Source organism: Epinephelus fuscoguttatus, linkage group LG10 (genome assembly GCF_011397635.1).
Source record: "Epinephelus fuscoguttatus linkage group LG10, E.fuscoguttatus.final_Chr_v1".
NCBI lineage: Eukaryota > Metazoa > Chordata > Actinopteri > Perciformes > Serranidae > Epinephelus > Epinephelus fuscoguttatus.
In genome coordinates, this window is record NC_064761.1 from 43,767,564 (window position 1) to 43,786,260 (window position 18,697).

The 18,697-nt window shown below is 43.7% G+C and overlaps 1 protein-coding gene across 1 annotated transcript in view; it reads right to left on the reverse strand.

The window, feature by feature from the left end:
- frem1b (Fras1 related extracellular matrix 1b) overlaps positions 1-18,697 on the reverse strand; it is a 69,426-nt gene that overhangs the window by 20,809 nt on the left and 29,920 nt on the right. The window contains exons 18-24 of the mRNA XM_049588235.1: positions 16,121-16,309; positions 15,846-16,042; positions 15,536-15,761; positions 12,684-12,828; positions 8,493-8,634; positions 6,809-7,013; positions 3,114-3,378 (exon numbers count right to left, since the gene is read on the reverse strand). Coding sequence (XP_049444192.1) covers positions 3,114-3,378; positions 6,809-7,013; positions 8,493-8,634; positions 12,684-12,828; positions 15,536-15,761; positions 15,846-16,042; positions 16,121-16,309 — 1,369 coding nt within the window. The remainder of the gene's footprint in view (positions 1-3,113; positions 3,379-6,808; positions 7,014-8,492; positions 8,635-12,683; positions 12,829-15,535; positions 15,762-15,845; positions 16,043-16,120; positions 16,310-18,697) is intronic.

Sequence of the window (18,697 nt, forward strand, 5' to 3'; positions counted from 1 at the left end):
CCCGTCACAATATTACGAGACCGTTTCTGACAGTTAGTCTTGATTTGCACAAAAAACAAAAGCCCAAACTATGACAGTAGTCTTAATACTTTTACATTTCTGTCAGAAATGTGTATTTGTTGGATTGTACTTGTTTATAACTACAATACTAGATTTTATATTCTATAAGGAGCTGTTTTTGTTTTATATGCTGCTAAGACGACTCCCCAGAAGGTGATTTACTCAAGTCAGTCACTGTCATTATAATGTAAAACTGAAATTAGTAACCGGGGCTATTATTTGCTTAAATCACTGAACTCAACAGGCCTATATTTGGGTCAGGCCTTTAATTCCTCTCACACAAAACTGTTACTCAGCAAAGATCAGGAAAAACAATATAATTGTTTATTGAAACCAGTATGAATGTTACTTGTTTAATAATTAGGCTTAAAGTAACATTTTAATTATGAAACTCTAATGCATGAAGCCTACGCCTTTGTGAGCATCTTTACTTATGCGGTGGTGTGTCTGTGTCACTCTGCAGTTACACCTCCAAAACACTAGTGGGCAGCAGAGGTTTCTGTGAAGTGCTGTAAAGTTTAGTTGATTCAAAACACACAGTAAACACACAGTAAACACACAATAAACACACATTAAACACACATTAAACACACATTAAACATGGCTTAATAGAGACAGTTTCAAACACAAATCAGCTTCACTATAACTCGCAGCATTCACAGACAAACACTTGTCTTTATCTGGACACATTTTCCCCACAAATACAACATGCTAACGTTATTAGCACAAGCCTATGGCATTTTACATTGTATAAATTAGCTTAGCAGCTAGCAGAGATTTCCACTGCTCATATGAAGCCAGGGACAACAGCAACATTTAACAAAGGTAACGTTACAAACTTCAGCTCCATCACAGCTCACAAGGTTCACTGACAAAACAACTGTCTTATACTAAACACGTTTTCCAAACAAATACAACATGCTAACGTTATTAGCACAAGCCTATGGCATTTTACATTGTATAAATTAGCCTAGCAGCTAGCAGACTTTTCCTCTTCTCATATGAAACCTGTATAAATCCCTGAAGGATAAATCACACACAAGAACTAAAATGCTTTTTAGTGGAGGCTTTACTGTCTTCAAAATTTCTTGTTTATCTGTGAACTAAAAGTAAATCAAAGCTTTGTTTCCACTGAGGGAAATGGTTTCAGCTTACAGCGACAGACAGGAGGTCTGCGTCACTGCGATGCGTAGTTACAGTTCTGGAGAGGTGCACATCAGGCTATGGCGTAGGCCCCAAATTGACGTGGAGCCTACAGCGTAACCTACACATCAATTCTACGCAGACCTACAAATGATGTGTAAGTCTGACAGACAGACGGAGTTACAGCCCTGCCCCAGAAAAAGACAAAAATGGGTCTACAGTATGCAGGTCTCAGAGGGTTCATTGCATGCTGCTGTTGTCTCTTCAACCACACTGTTGTAGCAGTGCAGCACTGATCTGAAAGAAATAAATCTAAACACAAGATGATGAAGTCAGTTTTGTTGCGTTCATTTGATTCCCAGTAAAACACTGGCAACAGTTGTTTCACCTTGTTTTAAAATGGACTTTAAAACTGTGTTGAAATACAAAATAAATTAATTTTAAACCTTCAATTAAAAAGAGTGATTAAAACTCATTTGACAGCCCTGATATATAACTTAAAATTTCAATTAAAAGCCTAGTCCCTTTTACTAGCCGGGTGTGGCTGCACATTTTGACAAATAAAGGCCTGTCTCTGTCAGAGGCCTGGTCTGGTTTGGTTCCCAAGCAGTTCATTTTTATAGAAGTTCTTTGGATCTATAATACCGGGGTGTTGGCTACCCAGTGGAGCTAATGTTAGTTAGTTATATAGAGATGCTACACATGGTTAGCTCAGTTGGATTCAGTTGGACTCAGTTGGAAGGCCCAAATAAAGGCCTGTTGAGTTCAGTGATTCAGGCACATAACAGCTCGGGCTACTAATTGAAGTTTTACAGTACATGTATATGTACATGTATACACAGTCGTGATCCTGTTGGAATAAAACTAAAATGTCTAAAACTTTGGTCTGATTCTGATCTGATCACCGAACACACAACAACACGTTAAGATGCTGGAAACTGTTTTAATTTGAAGCTCGATAACTCGTCTGAGTGGCTTTGGAGCAAAACACCACTTCTGCTGCCAACATGTGTGCGCATATTTGTAAAAGAGTCAGCTGGAGTCAAACTGGTTTCCATCAAACCCAGTTTATCTGTAAGTTTATGATGTAATTGTTGCAGAAGAGGCAAAGACTCTGACGGTGGACGACTGTCAATGCTACAGTGAGACGACTTTATCAGAGTGAGGCGGACTTCAGGTGTCGGTCCCCTTTCATACCTGTCTCTCTCTCTCTGTCTGTCTGTCTGTCAGACAGTTTGTCTGTCTGTCCATCTCACCATCCCTCAGTCTTTCAGTCTCTGAGTCTTGGCTCTGATCTGACCGTCTCCTTTAGAGCCAGACAACCAGCCGGTCGGGGCAGCAGAGGTCTGGGTGACAAACCCGGGGTCTGCACACACTCCAGGTCACCCTCCTCCCTCCTCCTCCTCCCCCCGTCCTCCTCCCCCCTTTAAAAACCCTGCTGCTGCCAAATTGGCTGGAAAAGCAGATAAACATACTGCAGCAGAGAAAGCTCCTCGTCTCCTGACGCTCTCTCGTCTCGCTGCCCAGTTCTTCTTTCGTCGGCCAAATGTTGTGTGTGATACTTTTTTTTTTGACAGAAATATCCTCCTCTCACAATATGTAGGCAGATCATTTGCCATTTATTCTCCTGATGTGTGCAGAATTTCATGCTGTGCTGCAAAATAGCTTCATTTAACTGCGAGGGCTGAAGTCAAACAGCTGCTCCACACTGAAACACGGACGAGTTCGGTTTGAAAATTGTTAAAATCACACTTTTAGTTTGGGATTAAAATATCAAATTTAGTTTGTAATTATTTATTTTCTCTATTTGCATTTTATTTTAATCAGGACTAATCATTTTTTAAGTGATCAAATTGGTTATGATTTCATTTTAATATCAGCAGCTACGTACAGTGAGTGTGTTCTCTGACCTGAAGGAGTCGGTCTCTGCGTGGTGGCTGTTGTCGTGGGTGTAGCACACTCGGTGTGCGGCGACGTCCAGCTGTGTGAAGGTGATCAGAGGGATGCCCGGCTGCTGGATGGCGTGGACGAGGCCATGCAGAGGCGGGGTCAACATCGTGTAGACCAGCTCCTCCGGACGACCGGCTGAGTCCGATGCCAGCAGGATGTCGGTGTTCAGGACGACCCGCTGCCCCTCCGTCAGGTGTACTGCTTTGGTCAGCAGCACCAAGTCACCTGGAGGCGGCCGGAGGGAGAAGGTCAACACACGGAAGGAGGAGGGAGAAGCTTAGCTGCTAACTCAGACACATGTTGAGATGTTCAGTGATTACAAAGAAAACTGGGATTTTATTGGTATTTATTTTGAATATCAAACAAAACTGGTGAAAACATACCAAGACAATCACTCTTTCCATTTCCTTTTCCTGTTTTTGTTACTAACTGAGAAGGACTGTGGTGTCTTTTCTGTGACATGATGAATTTCTAAACTCTACATGATTCCAAAGAATCAACGAGAATTACTGTCTCACAGTTGTATGTCTCCACGAACCAGTCAGCAGTTACAGTTTACATCCATGTCTGTCCAGACTCAGATGTAGCGATGACTGTAGACATTCAAATGTTGCTGTTGCTCTAAACATGAACGCTTCGCACACAGAAGATCTTTACAATCAGCACAGTTTCCGCTCCTGAGTTATGACGCTGAGCAAAGGCCAGAAGAGTTTTTGCAGAACATCAGAACAGTAAAGTTTTACAGAAGGAACAGAATTTAAAGAAAATCCATCAAGGTCTTCTACTTCTACTCTGTGTATCATGGTGCACTGAGATTTATTACCGACTGTGAGCCCCTCACTCATCACTGTATCCTCTATCTATTCTCATAAATTAAGATTTAAAAATTCCCACCTGAGCATCTGAAACTTAAAATTAAAGTTTTTTACTGTAAATGGCTCGAGATTAAAGTCTCTATCAGCTGGCAAAAGTCAAAGAGAAATTTATTTTTCTTTTTAGTTAAAAAAAAGGACTGATTCAACTTCAACTTGGCAAAATGAGACGAGATAAAAACAGGCCTAAGTGTCTCAGTTTTTGGAGCGTTGTTGGACGAAGAGGAAGAGGAGGAGGAGGAGGAGGAGGAGGAGGAGGGGGATGTTGTGGAGCACCCAGAGGAGACGAGCCAACGCCCCTCCACAGCTGCTCCACCTCCCTTCCGTTAATTATTCAGCGGCTGAGGAGGCCGGTCGTTTCTCACCTCCGCTCCTCCAGGATCAGAGGGCCCGGAGCCAGAAGGGCCGAGGCCCTGACGCACTGTGTTCACCCGACTGGCAAAGCTGGCACTGTTGGGGGGACGCTCAATAATACATGAACCACGACCGGCCAGAGGGATCACAGAGGGGCCACAGTGGGCCGAGGTGTGTGAAGGTAGAGAGTGAGTGTGTGACAACATGCTTCTTACTGTTGTTTTAACTTCTGTGGGAGAAGTACTGAGTACACTCAAGTAGCAGAAATACTCTGTTAAAGTAAAGTAAAAGTTGTACATTCAAATATTTACTTTGTGAAAATTCAAAATAACTAGTCCATAGCCATTGGCAGCTTTGTCACCTTCTACCTATGCCAGTCCTCAATGCCTATGTACAGTTTCACATAGATTGACCACGTCAGTGAGTAGAAAAACGTGGGACAGACAGAATGACTGACTGACAGAATGACACACTGACAGTTTCCGTGATTATGTACAGCATACCATACCATGACTTAGTCATACCAAACATTAGAAACAACACCAACACTGGTCCACAGGGGGAGCCACAGCGATCGGTCGCATTTTAGCCATTTTGAAGCATTTTTCTGTTGTTATAGCGCCACCCAGTTGCCAATTAGAGTTAAATTTCTCCAGTCACCTTGAGGCGTACTGTTCTACATATCTACCAAGTTTAGTAAAAATCCATATGGCGGTTAGGCCTAGATAAGAAATGAGCTCTCTAGCGCCCCCATTTTGTTTGATGGGCTCAATAATGGAGGGGTCCCCTCAGATTATGTGTGGTCATATGCCTACAAAGTTGCGTGGTGATGGGTGAAACCCTTGAGATGTTCTACACCTTTATGTGATGAGCCACGCCCTCCGCAATATTCATTGCCTTATAGAAGCTCAGTTTTAGGAAGTTTTCCAACTTTTGCCAAGAGGGAACTTTAGATATTGCTCCCTAGATTATGTTCACCCAGTTTCATGCAGATCGCTCAAACTTCCTAGGAAGAGATCCATTTGAAGTGTTTTTCAAAAAATTCAAAATGGCGGAAAATCTATATAAGCGGAAGTTATGGGTTCTTGAGGCAAATGTGTTCCTCATGAGGAGAGGCATCTCTGTGCAAAGTTTCATGTCTCTACGACATACGGGGCATGAGATATGCCCATTCAAAGTTTGACATTTCAGTGGGTTGCTATAGCGCCCCCCTTTGGCCAATTGATGTAATATTGCTTCATTGGCATCCTCCCATGACCCTCTACCACTGTGCCAAATTTCACATGGATTGACCAAGTCAGTGAGGAGAGAAACATGGAACAGACACACACACAGAGTTTTCCTCATTATATAGTAAGATAAGTATCAAAATAAATCGTAAGTACCAAAAGTAAAAGTGCTCATTATGCAGAATTTTTCAGGGACGTCCCGTCTTATTCCAGCGAGACAATGAGACACATTGTGCACGTGCTCCAGTAGCGTGGCCTTGTAGTGACAGAGTGCAGGTACCAGACTTACCTGGCTCCCACTGAACATGTTTGGAACATGATGAAGCACAAAATACAGACTGCTGAGACACTGAAGTCGGATATCAAGCAACAAAAACTTCAACAATTAGTGTCGTCAGTTCCCAAACACTTACTGAGTGTTGGTAAAAGAAAAGGTGGGAAACATGCTGCAGTCACAACTTTATTATAACGTGTTGCAGCATCACACTCAGAATGAGTTTATAGTTACAAAAAATATTTATCAGTTTGAACATTAAATATCTAAAAAAAGATTTGAAAATCACTTCATTGGATTTATTTAGGTTTTAAACAGCGTCCAATCTCTTTTTGAATTTGGATCATAGTTGATGGAATTTGCTTTAAAAATCTGACTCTGAGCAAAGTAACTTAATTTGTATTAAGTACCTCAAAATTGTACTCAAGTACAGTAGCTGAGTAAATGTACTTTGTAAGATCTCACCTCTGGGTTCTAGCATTTTAAGCTCTTTTTGTTTGAATGAATGACTTAGAAAAAATAAAAACTAAACAAACAAAACATCAACATGCTCAGAAAGGAGCAGGAAGAAGTGTACACTTATATAATCCTGCCCCCTTCTCAGTTTTCATCTTTCATTAACAAAGGAAATTGTGAACAACTATCAGAAACTTATTTACAGCCATTAATGACAATAAACAAGTCTTAGATATTAAATATACAAACCCCATCTCAACTAAGCCCAGGTAAGTAAATAAACCAACCCATCATCTGCATACGTCCTAAATATACTGTGTCTGTACATCTTGGTAAAGAGCTCTATATTTGTATATTTGTGTCCACAGATCCACCCCACACACACATATATGCTCCTCCTGACAGACACTCACAGTGCCGCACTTCGACAGTAACAGTTGTAAACCAGAATAGTCAATTTGACCTCTGACCTTTCTGCATGGTGTGGACCGAGATGAAGAAGCTCTGTGCAGGAGTCTCGTTGTCCAGGTCGCTGAGGGTGAAGCGGAAGCTGTCGTGACCTTTGAACCCGGCGCTGTTGGTGTTGATTGTGTGTGCGTACCACAGACGGTTCATCTCAACGTCGTCCTGAGTGAAGTTCTGGCCGGCCGACAGCTCAGTCCAACCCGACTCTGTCTGCGGACACACAGTGAAGAACCATCACAACAGTGAGACGATCATTCACTCACCACAACGTGAGCTCATCTGAATGGAAACCTATGCGTCTGGGTGTTATTTCTTTAGATTGGGAAACATCCATCCATTCATTTTCAACCACTTATCCAAAGCCAGGTCTCAGGGGCAGCAGGCCGAGCAAAGCACCCCAGACGTCCCTCTCCCCAGCAACACTTTCCAGCTCCTCCTGGAGGACCCAGAGGTGTTCCCACACCAAATAAGATATGTAATCCCTCCAGTGTGTTCTGGGTCTGCCCTGGGGCCTCCTACCAGTGGGACGTGCCCTGAACACCTCTAACAGGAGGCGCCCAGGAGGATCCTGATCAGATGTTGAACCACCTCAGCTGACCCTTTCAACGCAAGGGAGCAGCGGCTCTACTCAAAGCTCCCTCCAGATGTCTGACTCCTCCCCCTATCTCTAAGGCTGAGCCCAGACACCCTACAGAGGAAACTCATTTCAGACACTTGTATCTGTGATCTCATTCTTTCGGTCACTACCCAGAGCTCATGACCATAGGTGAGGGTTGGGACGGAGATGGACCAGGAAATCGAAAGCTTCCGGAACAGCAGCCAAATTACTGCAGATGCTGCACAAAACTGCTGATCCATCTCACGCTCCATTCTACCCTCGCTCATGAACAAGATCCCAAGATACTTGAACTCCTTCTCCTGGGGCAGTAACTCCCAACCCAGAGGGGGCACTCCACTGGTTTCCTGCAGAGAACCATGGCCTCAGATTTGGAGTTGCTGACTTTCGTCATTGGAGCATGCCCTCTGGTCCCCTTTTTCAAAAACGGGACCCACTATCCAGTCTGCCACTCCACAGGCACCGTACCCGACCCCAAGAAACACTGAAGAAGCGTGTCCGCGAAGACAGCCCAACAATGTCCAGAGCCGTCAGCATCTCAGGGCGAATCTCATCCACACCTGCTCTTCCACCTGCTGGGGAGCTTTTGACTACCACAGCAACCTCTGCCAGGGATACGAACAAGAGTTCCTCTGAGTCTTCAGGCTCTGCCTCATCCACAAAGAACGTGATGGACGGGTTTAGGAGTACTTCAAAGTGCTCCTTCCATTGCTCGACAATAAATTGAGGTGTATTCTATAACATGGACATTGGAAACAAACTCAAAGTTTACCATGATTAAATGAAAGAAATAATGGAAAACATCTATATTTTTCTATTTGTCAGTGAATCTCATGTGCAGACTCAAACCAACAACATGTCTGTCCATCTCTCAGCTCTTCCTGTCGTGGCTCTCAGCTCTCAGCCCACTGGTTCCTACTGAGGACAGAAATCTTTAAAAACTCCCAAATATAGAGTTTCTTTTTTGAATTCTAACCCTTTTCCCCCAACAGCCATGTGAAGAGGAGAGGACCAGACAAAGTGACCTCATTCTCCAAAATTTCTCAACCCAACACACACTGTTGTTTCCTCACCTTGAGCTGCAGTTTGCCGAAGCGTGGTTCAGCGTTCAGGAAGTAGTACACCTGGTTCAGAGGTGTGTCCAGGTCCTCGGCCTCCAGAGTCACGCTGGAGATCACCCTGCGCTCACCAGAGTCCACCTCCAACCCAGCGTTCCTGAAGACACCAGTGGAGAAGAGAACACTGACTACGTTTGCATTCACAAAATAGTCAATTTTTGCCCTCGTTCCAAAAAAGTTGACATTCCTGCGAAAGTGTTTGCATGGCTGACGAAAATGAATATTCCAGTTTACATGCAGCTGTGCGTTCTCTGACTAAAGTGCTCTAACGTGTTGTTTATTATGTCGAGTAAAGAAAAGTGAAACAGCTGGAGCTGCTTGTCTTTTTGCTCCTTTGCATCAAAATAGGATTTTATCAGTTTTCCACCAGTGGTAGACCTGCTGGACCGTGTGGACACTGTCTATAGTTACGGCCCTGACTACTGTCCTTGTCCCAGTATACAAGCACGGGAGGGGAATCCATTTATTGAGCCAAGTATGTGCGACTCCTCTACGATAGGTGGAGATATGCCCCCTTTCAGCTTGTTAGTATTGGACCTTTTTCCTGTTGACCTATTACGTCACAGACCAAACAATGGACAAACAAGTTAGCTACGGTTAGCTAGCAGCTAACTGCTACCATGGTGGACAACTTTACAGCTCTGTACATTTCACATGAGCTGTGCGCTTTATTTCTTCTTCTCTTCTTCTGTTACGCAGAAGAAGAGAAGAAGAAATAAAGCGCACAGCTGCGTTACGTCGACAGCTACAGAAAATAAATGTGCTGTTATGTTACATTACGTGGAAGGTTAATCAGGGAAGATTACCATAACAATTTCATTAATTACAACAAAATTCCAGGACATTCCCAGGCCTGAAAATGTGATTGTAAAATTCCATGACTTTTCCAAGTTTTCCATGACTGTGGAAACCCTGACTCCTAATGCCTGAATATATATCATATTTTATGTCTAAATCGGAGAATGTTAAAATTAGAAAAAGGCCTAATTTGGAAAATCCAAACAGAACATGTTGAAATGTTGTCATATTCTGAATAACAGGGTGCATGTAAATGTAGTCAGTAATTATAATATAACTGTACATTTTTAAAACTGGGATCATTTTAGTTGACTCTGGTCACTTTTATCTGCAAAGTTCAAGTTCAACAAGTGAATAAACAGATAAATGACAGCATCAGATTGGACTTTATTTTGTAGTAAAGGACTGAAAAACAAGTTGAAACGTCCAGCTTCTACCACTCCAATGTTAAACGTTACCAAACTGCTGAAAAAGAGACTAAATCAAACCAGTGATCCCAGGATCAGAAAAATACATCTGGAATATTTGAGTATTTAAATACCGCCCCACAGTAACTTTGCAGATTTAGATTTACATTTCAGATATGTGAGCCATATCAAACTACAAATGTTATCAAGCATAAATCAACACGTTTCAACCAAATAATGTGATCAGGTTTTGCACCTTGTCCACTTCTGTGTTGGGGTTGGCTGCAGACTGACTTGTCAGAGATGGCTGCCGTCTTAAAATTAAGTGTAAGGTGTAGCAAACCCAAGATGTAATGTCTTTATATGAGGACGCAGAGTCGCAGGAGGTTAAGACCCAGACATTCAGGAGGTTTTTACCAGCAGCTGAATTATCCACAGAGGTCTCCGCCTCACCACATGAAACAGACCAGCTGATTTAAACCAGTAAAAACACTGAATAAAGACGTTTCATGTTCCAAACACTGGACCTTTAAGTAATAGTCACAATATCACACAATATAAATATTCTGTTACAAGTAAAAGTCCTGTAACTGTTGTGCCTTCGACACATAAAGACTTGAAGCGCAATATTTGTGATAATGGAGACAAGTAGAAGAACAAGGCTGTCCTTTAAAAGTGTTGTGAATGAGACAGTTTGATGAGAAGAAAGTTTGTGTGAGAGCAGGCTGTTCCAGCAGGATCATGGAGGTCTGGGGGTGATGTTGTTGGGTGGTGGTGGTGGTGGTGTTGGGTGGTGTTTAGGGGGGTGGGTGAACATCAGAAAGCGTCTGGCTGCTTCCTCACTCGGAACTAAAATCCACGCAGGAGAGGAAGCTGCCACGTCCATCCTGCAGGAACGCAAAAACAAGGAGGCCGGCATCTGCCAAGTCTCTGCGTTACTTCTGCCTCGGTGCTCTTTACAGTACCAGCTCGGCCTGTGCCAACGCACCCACGCACACCAACCACTGATCTGGGGACAGCACACATGTGGGCGAGGCGTGGGGGGTGAAGGGACAGAATGGGGAACCCAGTCAAGGATGCAAATTCCCAATCACTCGTTCAAATGAAAATATTATGGGTGGAGGTGGAGGTGGAGGGAGGGGGTCACAGATTTCCTCTGTAAACACCCAGTCATGCAGAGTGAGCCGCCACATGCGCACACACAGGTTTCCTCCCCCTCCTCCCCCCTTCTGTCCCGTGTCGACTCCCCCTGACCTCCTCCTGCTGAGCTTCTCTGGATTTCACTGCAGCGCACACTTCTGATCATCATCGACATGAAACAACGAATGTAACGATAAAACAACACTTTATACTATTTAAGGACAACTTAACATCTACGTCTTGATTTAAAGATATAATGTGTAACTTTACATGTAATTAAAATGTCTGAAAACAACTAGACCTACGTTAAATATTTTGTTGAGTGTACTTACATTATCCAAAATGGTTCCAACAATTTTAAAACCCAGAGAAACTTTTAACATTTTAACACTTTTCTCACCAGAGTGTTATTTTTAAGTTGCCAGTCACCGCCTGCATTTTTGATCATACTCACTGATCTTTCAAGACCCACAGAATAATTTGTTTTATAAATATGTAAACAGTATAAACATGAAACTAAAGAAGAGACCTTCTGTTTTAAAACACAAAAAACATTTTATTCTATCTTATTCCATTTCTTTGTGATCAACACAGGAGATAAAAAACAACATTTCAGACAAAGAGCTGGAAAAATACATTTTGTCAAAGAATGTCATTTTCAAGTATAAATTCAATTTCACATTTAGATTTTCTTTTTTTTTTCATTTCCTTACACCAGTTTGAATTGTATAAATGTGTTCTGTTGTCTCCGTCTCCTCTGTAGTTGTCTTGCGTCACTGTCACCGTCAAGGAGATCCTGTTTCGTCTCACCAAACTCGTTTGTTTCTTTGTCCAATCAGATTCAGAATGTCGATCAAAACAGGAAGTGTCGGAGTCTGAGTCCATCAACGTCTCCACAGCTTGTGCAACCGTCAGCGGCGGCAGGCATTTTCATGCAGTTTACAAGCTGCAACATCTCTGTCAACAACATCTCCTTCTGGTTTGTTCTTCTTTGTTTTTGGACACGGCAGTGATGTTCTATTTCACAAGATGTGTAACGGCGTCCCCTATCCTATAGCCGTGAAAACGCCGATTGCCAGAATATCTCGTCAATGGCGGGGATAGTGTTTAGGGCCTGTTAGTGGCATCGTATCTTCTCTGTGCATGTGTCACGGTTGCAGCTGTCTGCCAGAAGCTGTCATAAACTGACTTTATATCCAGTTTTAACTCAATGTTTTAACCAGATGAAGGATTTGAATCATCGGACGTCTGGATCTGAAGTTATCAAAGAAACAACCTGAGCAAATGTTGGCGGCAGCTTGGCTTCAGCCCCTGCTGTGCCAAACAGCATAGAAGAAACACTGATTTTTCACCTGAAACTCTTTTATTCAGTTGGTCTGTTTGTTTTGGAGAGGAAGAGACCTCTGTGGATAACTCAGCTCCTGGTAAAAACCTCCTGAACGTCTGGGTTGTAAGTTATCAGAGAAAAAAGAAGAGCACACATTAGCAGGAGCTTAGTTAGCGGCCCCTCTGCAACAAGCTGAAAGGTGTCGGAGAAACAAGAGAGGTCAACCACCCATGCCTGATATGTAGACAGTCAAATTATATTAATACCAACAACTGCAGCTCCACATCTTTATGAACGGAGCAAAAACTTCTGCATCTTTTTCGGAGCGTTCAAAAAACTGAACTGACCCTGACCTAGAACCTCCCACAGCCACATATTTCCAGTAATATCATATTAACAAGCATTAAGCACTAAATCCTCATATCAGATCACATCTGTGCGTGTGTGTGTGTGTGTGTGTGTGTGTGTGTGTACTTTAGCAGCCGCGGCTTCTCGTCGTTGACCGGCAGCACGGTGACCTGAGCCGTCCCCTGGACTGTGTGGACGCCATCTGTCAGCCGCAGAGCCACGACGTCCTTCAGGGTTTCTGTGTCATCGTGCATGTACACGATCTTCATGCCTGCAGTGAGAGGAGGAGGAAGGAGGAAGAGGATGGTGAAGGAGGGAGGGATGAAGAGGAGACAAGGAGGAGGAGGGCAGGTGAGAGGGAGGGCAGGGAGGAAGAGGAGGCAGCAGAAGCAAAATGCTAGATGTAGAATTAGTCTTAAACGCAGCGCTTCTCTGTTTGCCTTCCCATTTGTTATTAAAAAAAAATATAGAAATGTAAAAGACAAATACACAGAAGTGTTTACCTACATACTGAATATACAACATGGTGGTAACGGTTTGTGTATGTTTGTCGAACCGTCATGGTTCAATGCACATAACAAAGAAAAACAAAGCAAGTTATTTTAGCCATAAGTAAGGATAGACTGATACATCGGCCGGCCGATATATCGGGCCGATATTTGAGTTTTTTACTTGTATTGGCGTCGGCCAATACGCGCGGATTTTTTTTTCCCTGGCACTTTTTTTCATTTGAAAGTATGTGGTTAAGTTGAACAAAGCTGTTGAATCCTACTGTGTACAGTAGTTGCTGTTTTGTTTATGCTTCAGCTTAAATATTTGTTTATTTTATAAAGACATTACTGGAAGATTTAAGAGCACTGAACTCTTTTTTTTATTTGAATATATAATAATAATAATAATATTCTACCTGTTCTACCTCAACATCTTTTTTTAGTATTTTTTACTGTTCAATAAATGTTTCTTATTTTAAACTTGAGACCTGTAATATTTGTTATCATTGTGTCATTTTTTTTTTTGATGTAAATTGAGGGAGCAAAAGCAGTATCGGCCCCAAATATAGGCTCAAGAAAACTGGCAGTCCATAATTGGTCATCGGCTAAGGGTGATGGAAAAAAATCGGTATCGGCATCGGCCCTAAAAAAATCCATATCGGTCTATCCCTAGCCATAAGCCGTTACGTTAGCAACATGTGCTGTGGTTAGCTGCACAACACGCTGATTAGCTGTGAGTCAGCGACACTATGGTAACTGCAGATGAAACGCCGCAGCTGGACGTCCCGCCTGCAGGTTCCCAGTCAGCTACAACAGCAACCGAGACAGAGTTGTGTGTAAGACGAGGACGGTGTGTCGGCGTTGCTCCACTGTTGTAGGGGCTGTGAGTGGAAACGCACCCAACATGCTAACACACGTTTGACGACACCACCCAGATTTGCCGATCGCTGGGATGAGGACAAGACAAGCCGTATTTGGTATTTTCAGGTTGATACCATAAGTTTTTACAGCCTGGTGTGACCTGTTGCCTTTTTCGCTGCTGGAGTTCTTCTCCTTATTTTCGTGCAGCGAAACCTGTAACCTGTAAACTGCGTCTTTAACTGTCTGGAAAATGCAAGGTCGGGTACTGGGCGTGCCTATTCCGTGCCAGCTTTCAAGAGCACGGCGGCAAGTTGCGTCTGAGGTTGCTATGTGACCAGTGCAGAGCTGATCTTCTTCCAGGCGCTGTTGTATAAGTGTGTATTAGACCAAAAATATTGTCTGTGGGACAGATGTAAAGCTCTGACAGCTCTGCACTAACATGATCAACTTCTCCATATTTATCACAGACTGATATCTACATATGACTAGTCTCACCACCAGACAATCAGAGATCTCCGCCTTCTGATAGTCTGGGGACACTCCTTTCTAAAGTGTGTTTAACACACTGGAGAAAACGGGTGGCAACAAAGCAACACCTCTTGCATTTTTTAAAAGGACACGCCCCCGGAAATGTGCGCTCCCCCTTTTCTCGTCCGCATTCATATGGACTCATCTTGTGAACATGGTAAACACGACTTCATTTGAACGTGGCCAGGGTTTGAGCGGGACTCAGACGTTCAGGGTGACAGTGATGTTGACGTAACATAAAAAACAAGCTAACTATGCTAACCACGGACTGGAAATATCAAACGAATTTTTTTGCTGACACTAGATATCAAACAAACATGATGATATCTCGGAGCCTTACAGTGTGTGCAGCTGCCTGTACTGAAGAGCAGTGTGAAAGCAAGGAGTGCTCACTCTGCAGCTAAATCTGGGTAGCTTCCCCTGAAGAAGCCTCTGCTGCACACTGACAAAACAAACGACTGCTTGACTTGAAGCAATCTCAGTCGACTGAGAGGTCTCTGCCAGATGAGCCTAATCTCCGACTTCGAGGGGGGCGGCCCTACGAACAATCAAGCTCGCTTTTTTGCAGTTATCTCACAAAACATCTTGGCTTAGAGTCAAAATTTTTTCACCATTTTAATTTCTTCATTTATCTGCATCTTCTCACTGTTGGTCTTCTGCTCTAAAAATGTCAAACTTTGGGACTTTTTCTCAATTTTCTCTGGATACAATTTTTGAGAACTTGGTCCAGTCGTCCCCAAACGTTGGCAGGATCGTCTACAGACATCGCTAAGCAAAAATTCTCAGGGAAATTTTCATACAACGATCTGCGTTGAAATCATGAATGCTTTAAACCTCTGTCCAAAGGTTCAAGTTTCCGTAAATGTCCATAAAACAAAATTGGCTCAAGCAATTGTACCCAAACTTGGGGCACATGTTCGGATGCCTTGTCCGAACAGTCTTGGGTGTTGTTTAAAGTAAATGAAAGACAGATCCTGATGCATTTGTTTTTTTCCTTGCTGTACAGAGTTGTACTTTAATAGTACAGTACTTTACAGAGTTTAAATACTGTAGGTGGATACAGACTGTGACACAGTGGCCTGTTGGTGTCTCTCTAACCTTGTCGGAGCTCCTGCAGAGTGAAGGAGGTGACGGGGAGGCTCCTCTGCAGGAGGTCGGCTCCCATCTCTTTGTAGCGGCTCATGTCTGTGCCGTAGATGCCGTTGATCAGGCTGCCATGAGCCGGCGGCTGCACCACCGTGAAGGTCAGGATGTCCGGCGGGGCGTCCAGATCGAAACCGTTCAGTATGGAGGGAGTCAGCTCCCTCACCCCGCCCTCCTTCACCTGCAGGAGGTGGAGAACAGCATTGACTCTACAACTTCATTCTTCTTAGATTCTGAGCGCTCATTGGTTAAAGGATGGACATACGGTGAAGTTGGCGAGCAGCAGTGAAGGTGCCTCGTCATTGGTGGGATTGATGATGATGTAGAAGGGGACGGGGGCGGAGCGGTGCAGCCCATCACTCACACAGATGGACAGCTGGTCGACAGTCGGCTCCGCCCCTTTGCTCTCTGACTGGACGTAGTTGATGAAACCCGAGGTCAGGTGGACGAAACTGAAGGATTCTGGGAGAAAGAAATACAGCAGGGTCAGGTCGGGTGTATGCTACACACACAGACACACACACACACACACACACTGACCCACTCGGACTCCGGCGTTGCTCTTCTCGGAGCCCGGCGTTGGCAGCGTGTTTTCCAGGAAGCCGTGCAGAGGAGGAGTCTCCACGTAGAAGGTGAGCTGGTCGGGGGGGCTGTCAGGGTCCGAGGCCCCCAGGACCCCCCCACACAGACAGGCGGAGGAGCCCTCGTCCACCACCAACATGGACCCACCTGAACAAAGACAACCATTTACATGTAAGCCTCATACTGCCACACGTGACTTCTGACAGAGCGGAGGAAAATAAATTCTCAGTCGAGGCTCTTCATGTCGCTGCTCATATCTTTGTTGTTTTGTTTGTTTACAATTATAAATCAAAATTCTTTCATGTTTGCTTTTTTTAAAATTTATTTAAATGTTGTGTTTTGACCTTCAGGGGCTTTTTTTTTTTGGAGCGTCACAACCTCCACAGAATGACTCGTTTCATTATCAGGACTTGATCCATTTGTTTCAGCGACATTTTAAAAGTCTAGAAGAGCCGCACGATTAAATCATTTTATCATCCTTCGAGTTAGAACCAGGAGCTAGCCGCTTTGCCAGCAGAATTCTGTAGTGATTTTGCTCTTTGGTTCAACTGGTAAACTGCTCACACGGCTTCCTACGAAAAGTACCCAAATTTGTACATATCCCATGTATTTTGAAAGGCTGCGGTCATGTGACCAATGTGCTGATGGGGGTAAACAAGGAAGCAGTCCCAAGCAGTCACGTAAAGAAGCAGGTTGGGTTGGTCGATGGGTCACAAAAGACGCTGACTCTCCCCTGGACACTTGTGTTCAGAACCGTGTGACCTTTGAGTCATTTTAAGGTACATCCTCAACACGTTTCTTTTTTCAAACCTTACCACAGTGACTTTACTTGCCTAAACCTAACTTCCATCACTTAGCGCTTATTACGTAACGTTCAGGACGTGATGTCATTCATGGGGTACTTATTCGTAGGATATCATACAAAACATTGTATGAGGATACGTTGGAGGGGGCAGGGTTTATGACCTATACTCCTCCAAGTCACCAGGGGGCGACTGAAAGGTTGTGGCTTCACTTTGGGAGGGTCCGTCATGGTGTCCATCTTTATCTACAGTCACTGAACCAAACGCTGAAACGATGAGAAGCTGACAACCGCCCAGAACCAAACTGGGCTGGATGGTCCACTCTACTTGGACCTGTATCGTCCCAATCTGTGTAGCGATCCACCGGGAAACTATCTGTCCATCCATCCATCCATCCATCCATCCTGCTGTCAGCTGCTAATAAATCCATCACTCACCCATCTTCCTTCTTACTTATGTTAATTAACAGACACAATCCCCTCTGGCCCTGGATCCATACTGCCAGACTCTGTGTGTATGTATTAATTATATATGTGTATGTTTACATTGTGTGAGTGTGTGTGAGCACTAACGACGGACAGTCCTGGATCTCGCTGATAAACTAAAATGAGAAACAACGTAAAGCCGGACTCTTCATGTTTTCACCATGCTAATGCTCTTACTCTGCGTCTTTATTCACTGCTAATTAATTAGACCACGTATCCCCCCCCCCAGCGAGCCCTGCACTGTGTGGCGGTGCTGGTGTTGAATGAATGGCGAGATATGCTGGCAGGATTAGAGAGTTATCCTGCCGCTGGTAGCACCGCGGTAATCCGGCTAGCGAGACGGCTAGTACACGTCGGCTATTGTGACCGAGGGATGCGCTTCTTTCTGCTTTTGTTTTGAAAAGACCCTCATTGTCCACCGTCTCCTGGGGAACACACACACACACACACACACACACACACACAGGAAAGTGATAATCTCACCCAGCTGTGTGTATGTCTGTGTGTGTGTGTGTGTGTGTGTGTGTGTGTGTGTGTAATACCAGCAGACAAAAGGCAGATTTCACTTAAAACACGTCAGTGCCAACCTCGTTAGCCCGGCCGACACACTGACAACAACACACACACAAATGCCAAAAATCACCCACAATGCAATGTGCAAACAATGAGACTTTGGACTCAGCTGAACACACAACACACAACACACAACACACACACTGCAAGATATGCGACAGGGACTGTTTTAGTCTGAGATTTAACTTTAAACTCAATATTAAATATGAGTGTTTTAATTTGAGAAACAATTCCACTTGTTCCAAGTTTCAGGAAGTTTTTAGAAATGAGCTTCAGTGTGTCAGAAAAACACTTTCCTTGATCCAGAAATGAAAATGAGATGCGCTCCAGGTGTTTTACCTGGTATATTATATTTAAATTATAACTTTTGCACTATAACTCTTGTGTCAGCAGGACAGCTCGTTTATACATGTACAAGTGTTTGGTGAAGTTTAAGGACAGCAACTATTTAAAGGTTAAAATTTGATAAAGTTGATGTTAATAATCAAAAGAAAAATCAGAATTAGTGCCTGGCGGTCATATGCCTCCACAAACCCGTCAAGTTGCTCAATCATGGATGTGTCACACACATTTCTCCCCAGTAACACAGACGACCTGTACAGTCAACACAGCTTCAAGGTGGACACCAGTTTTCATTTCACTGACAAAAACTATGGCGAAAATGTTTTCTTCAG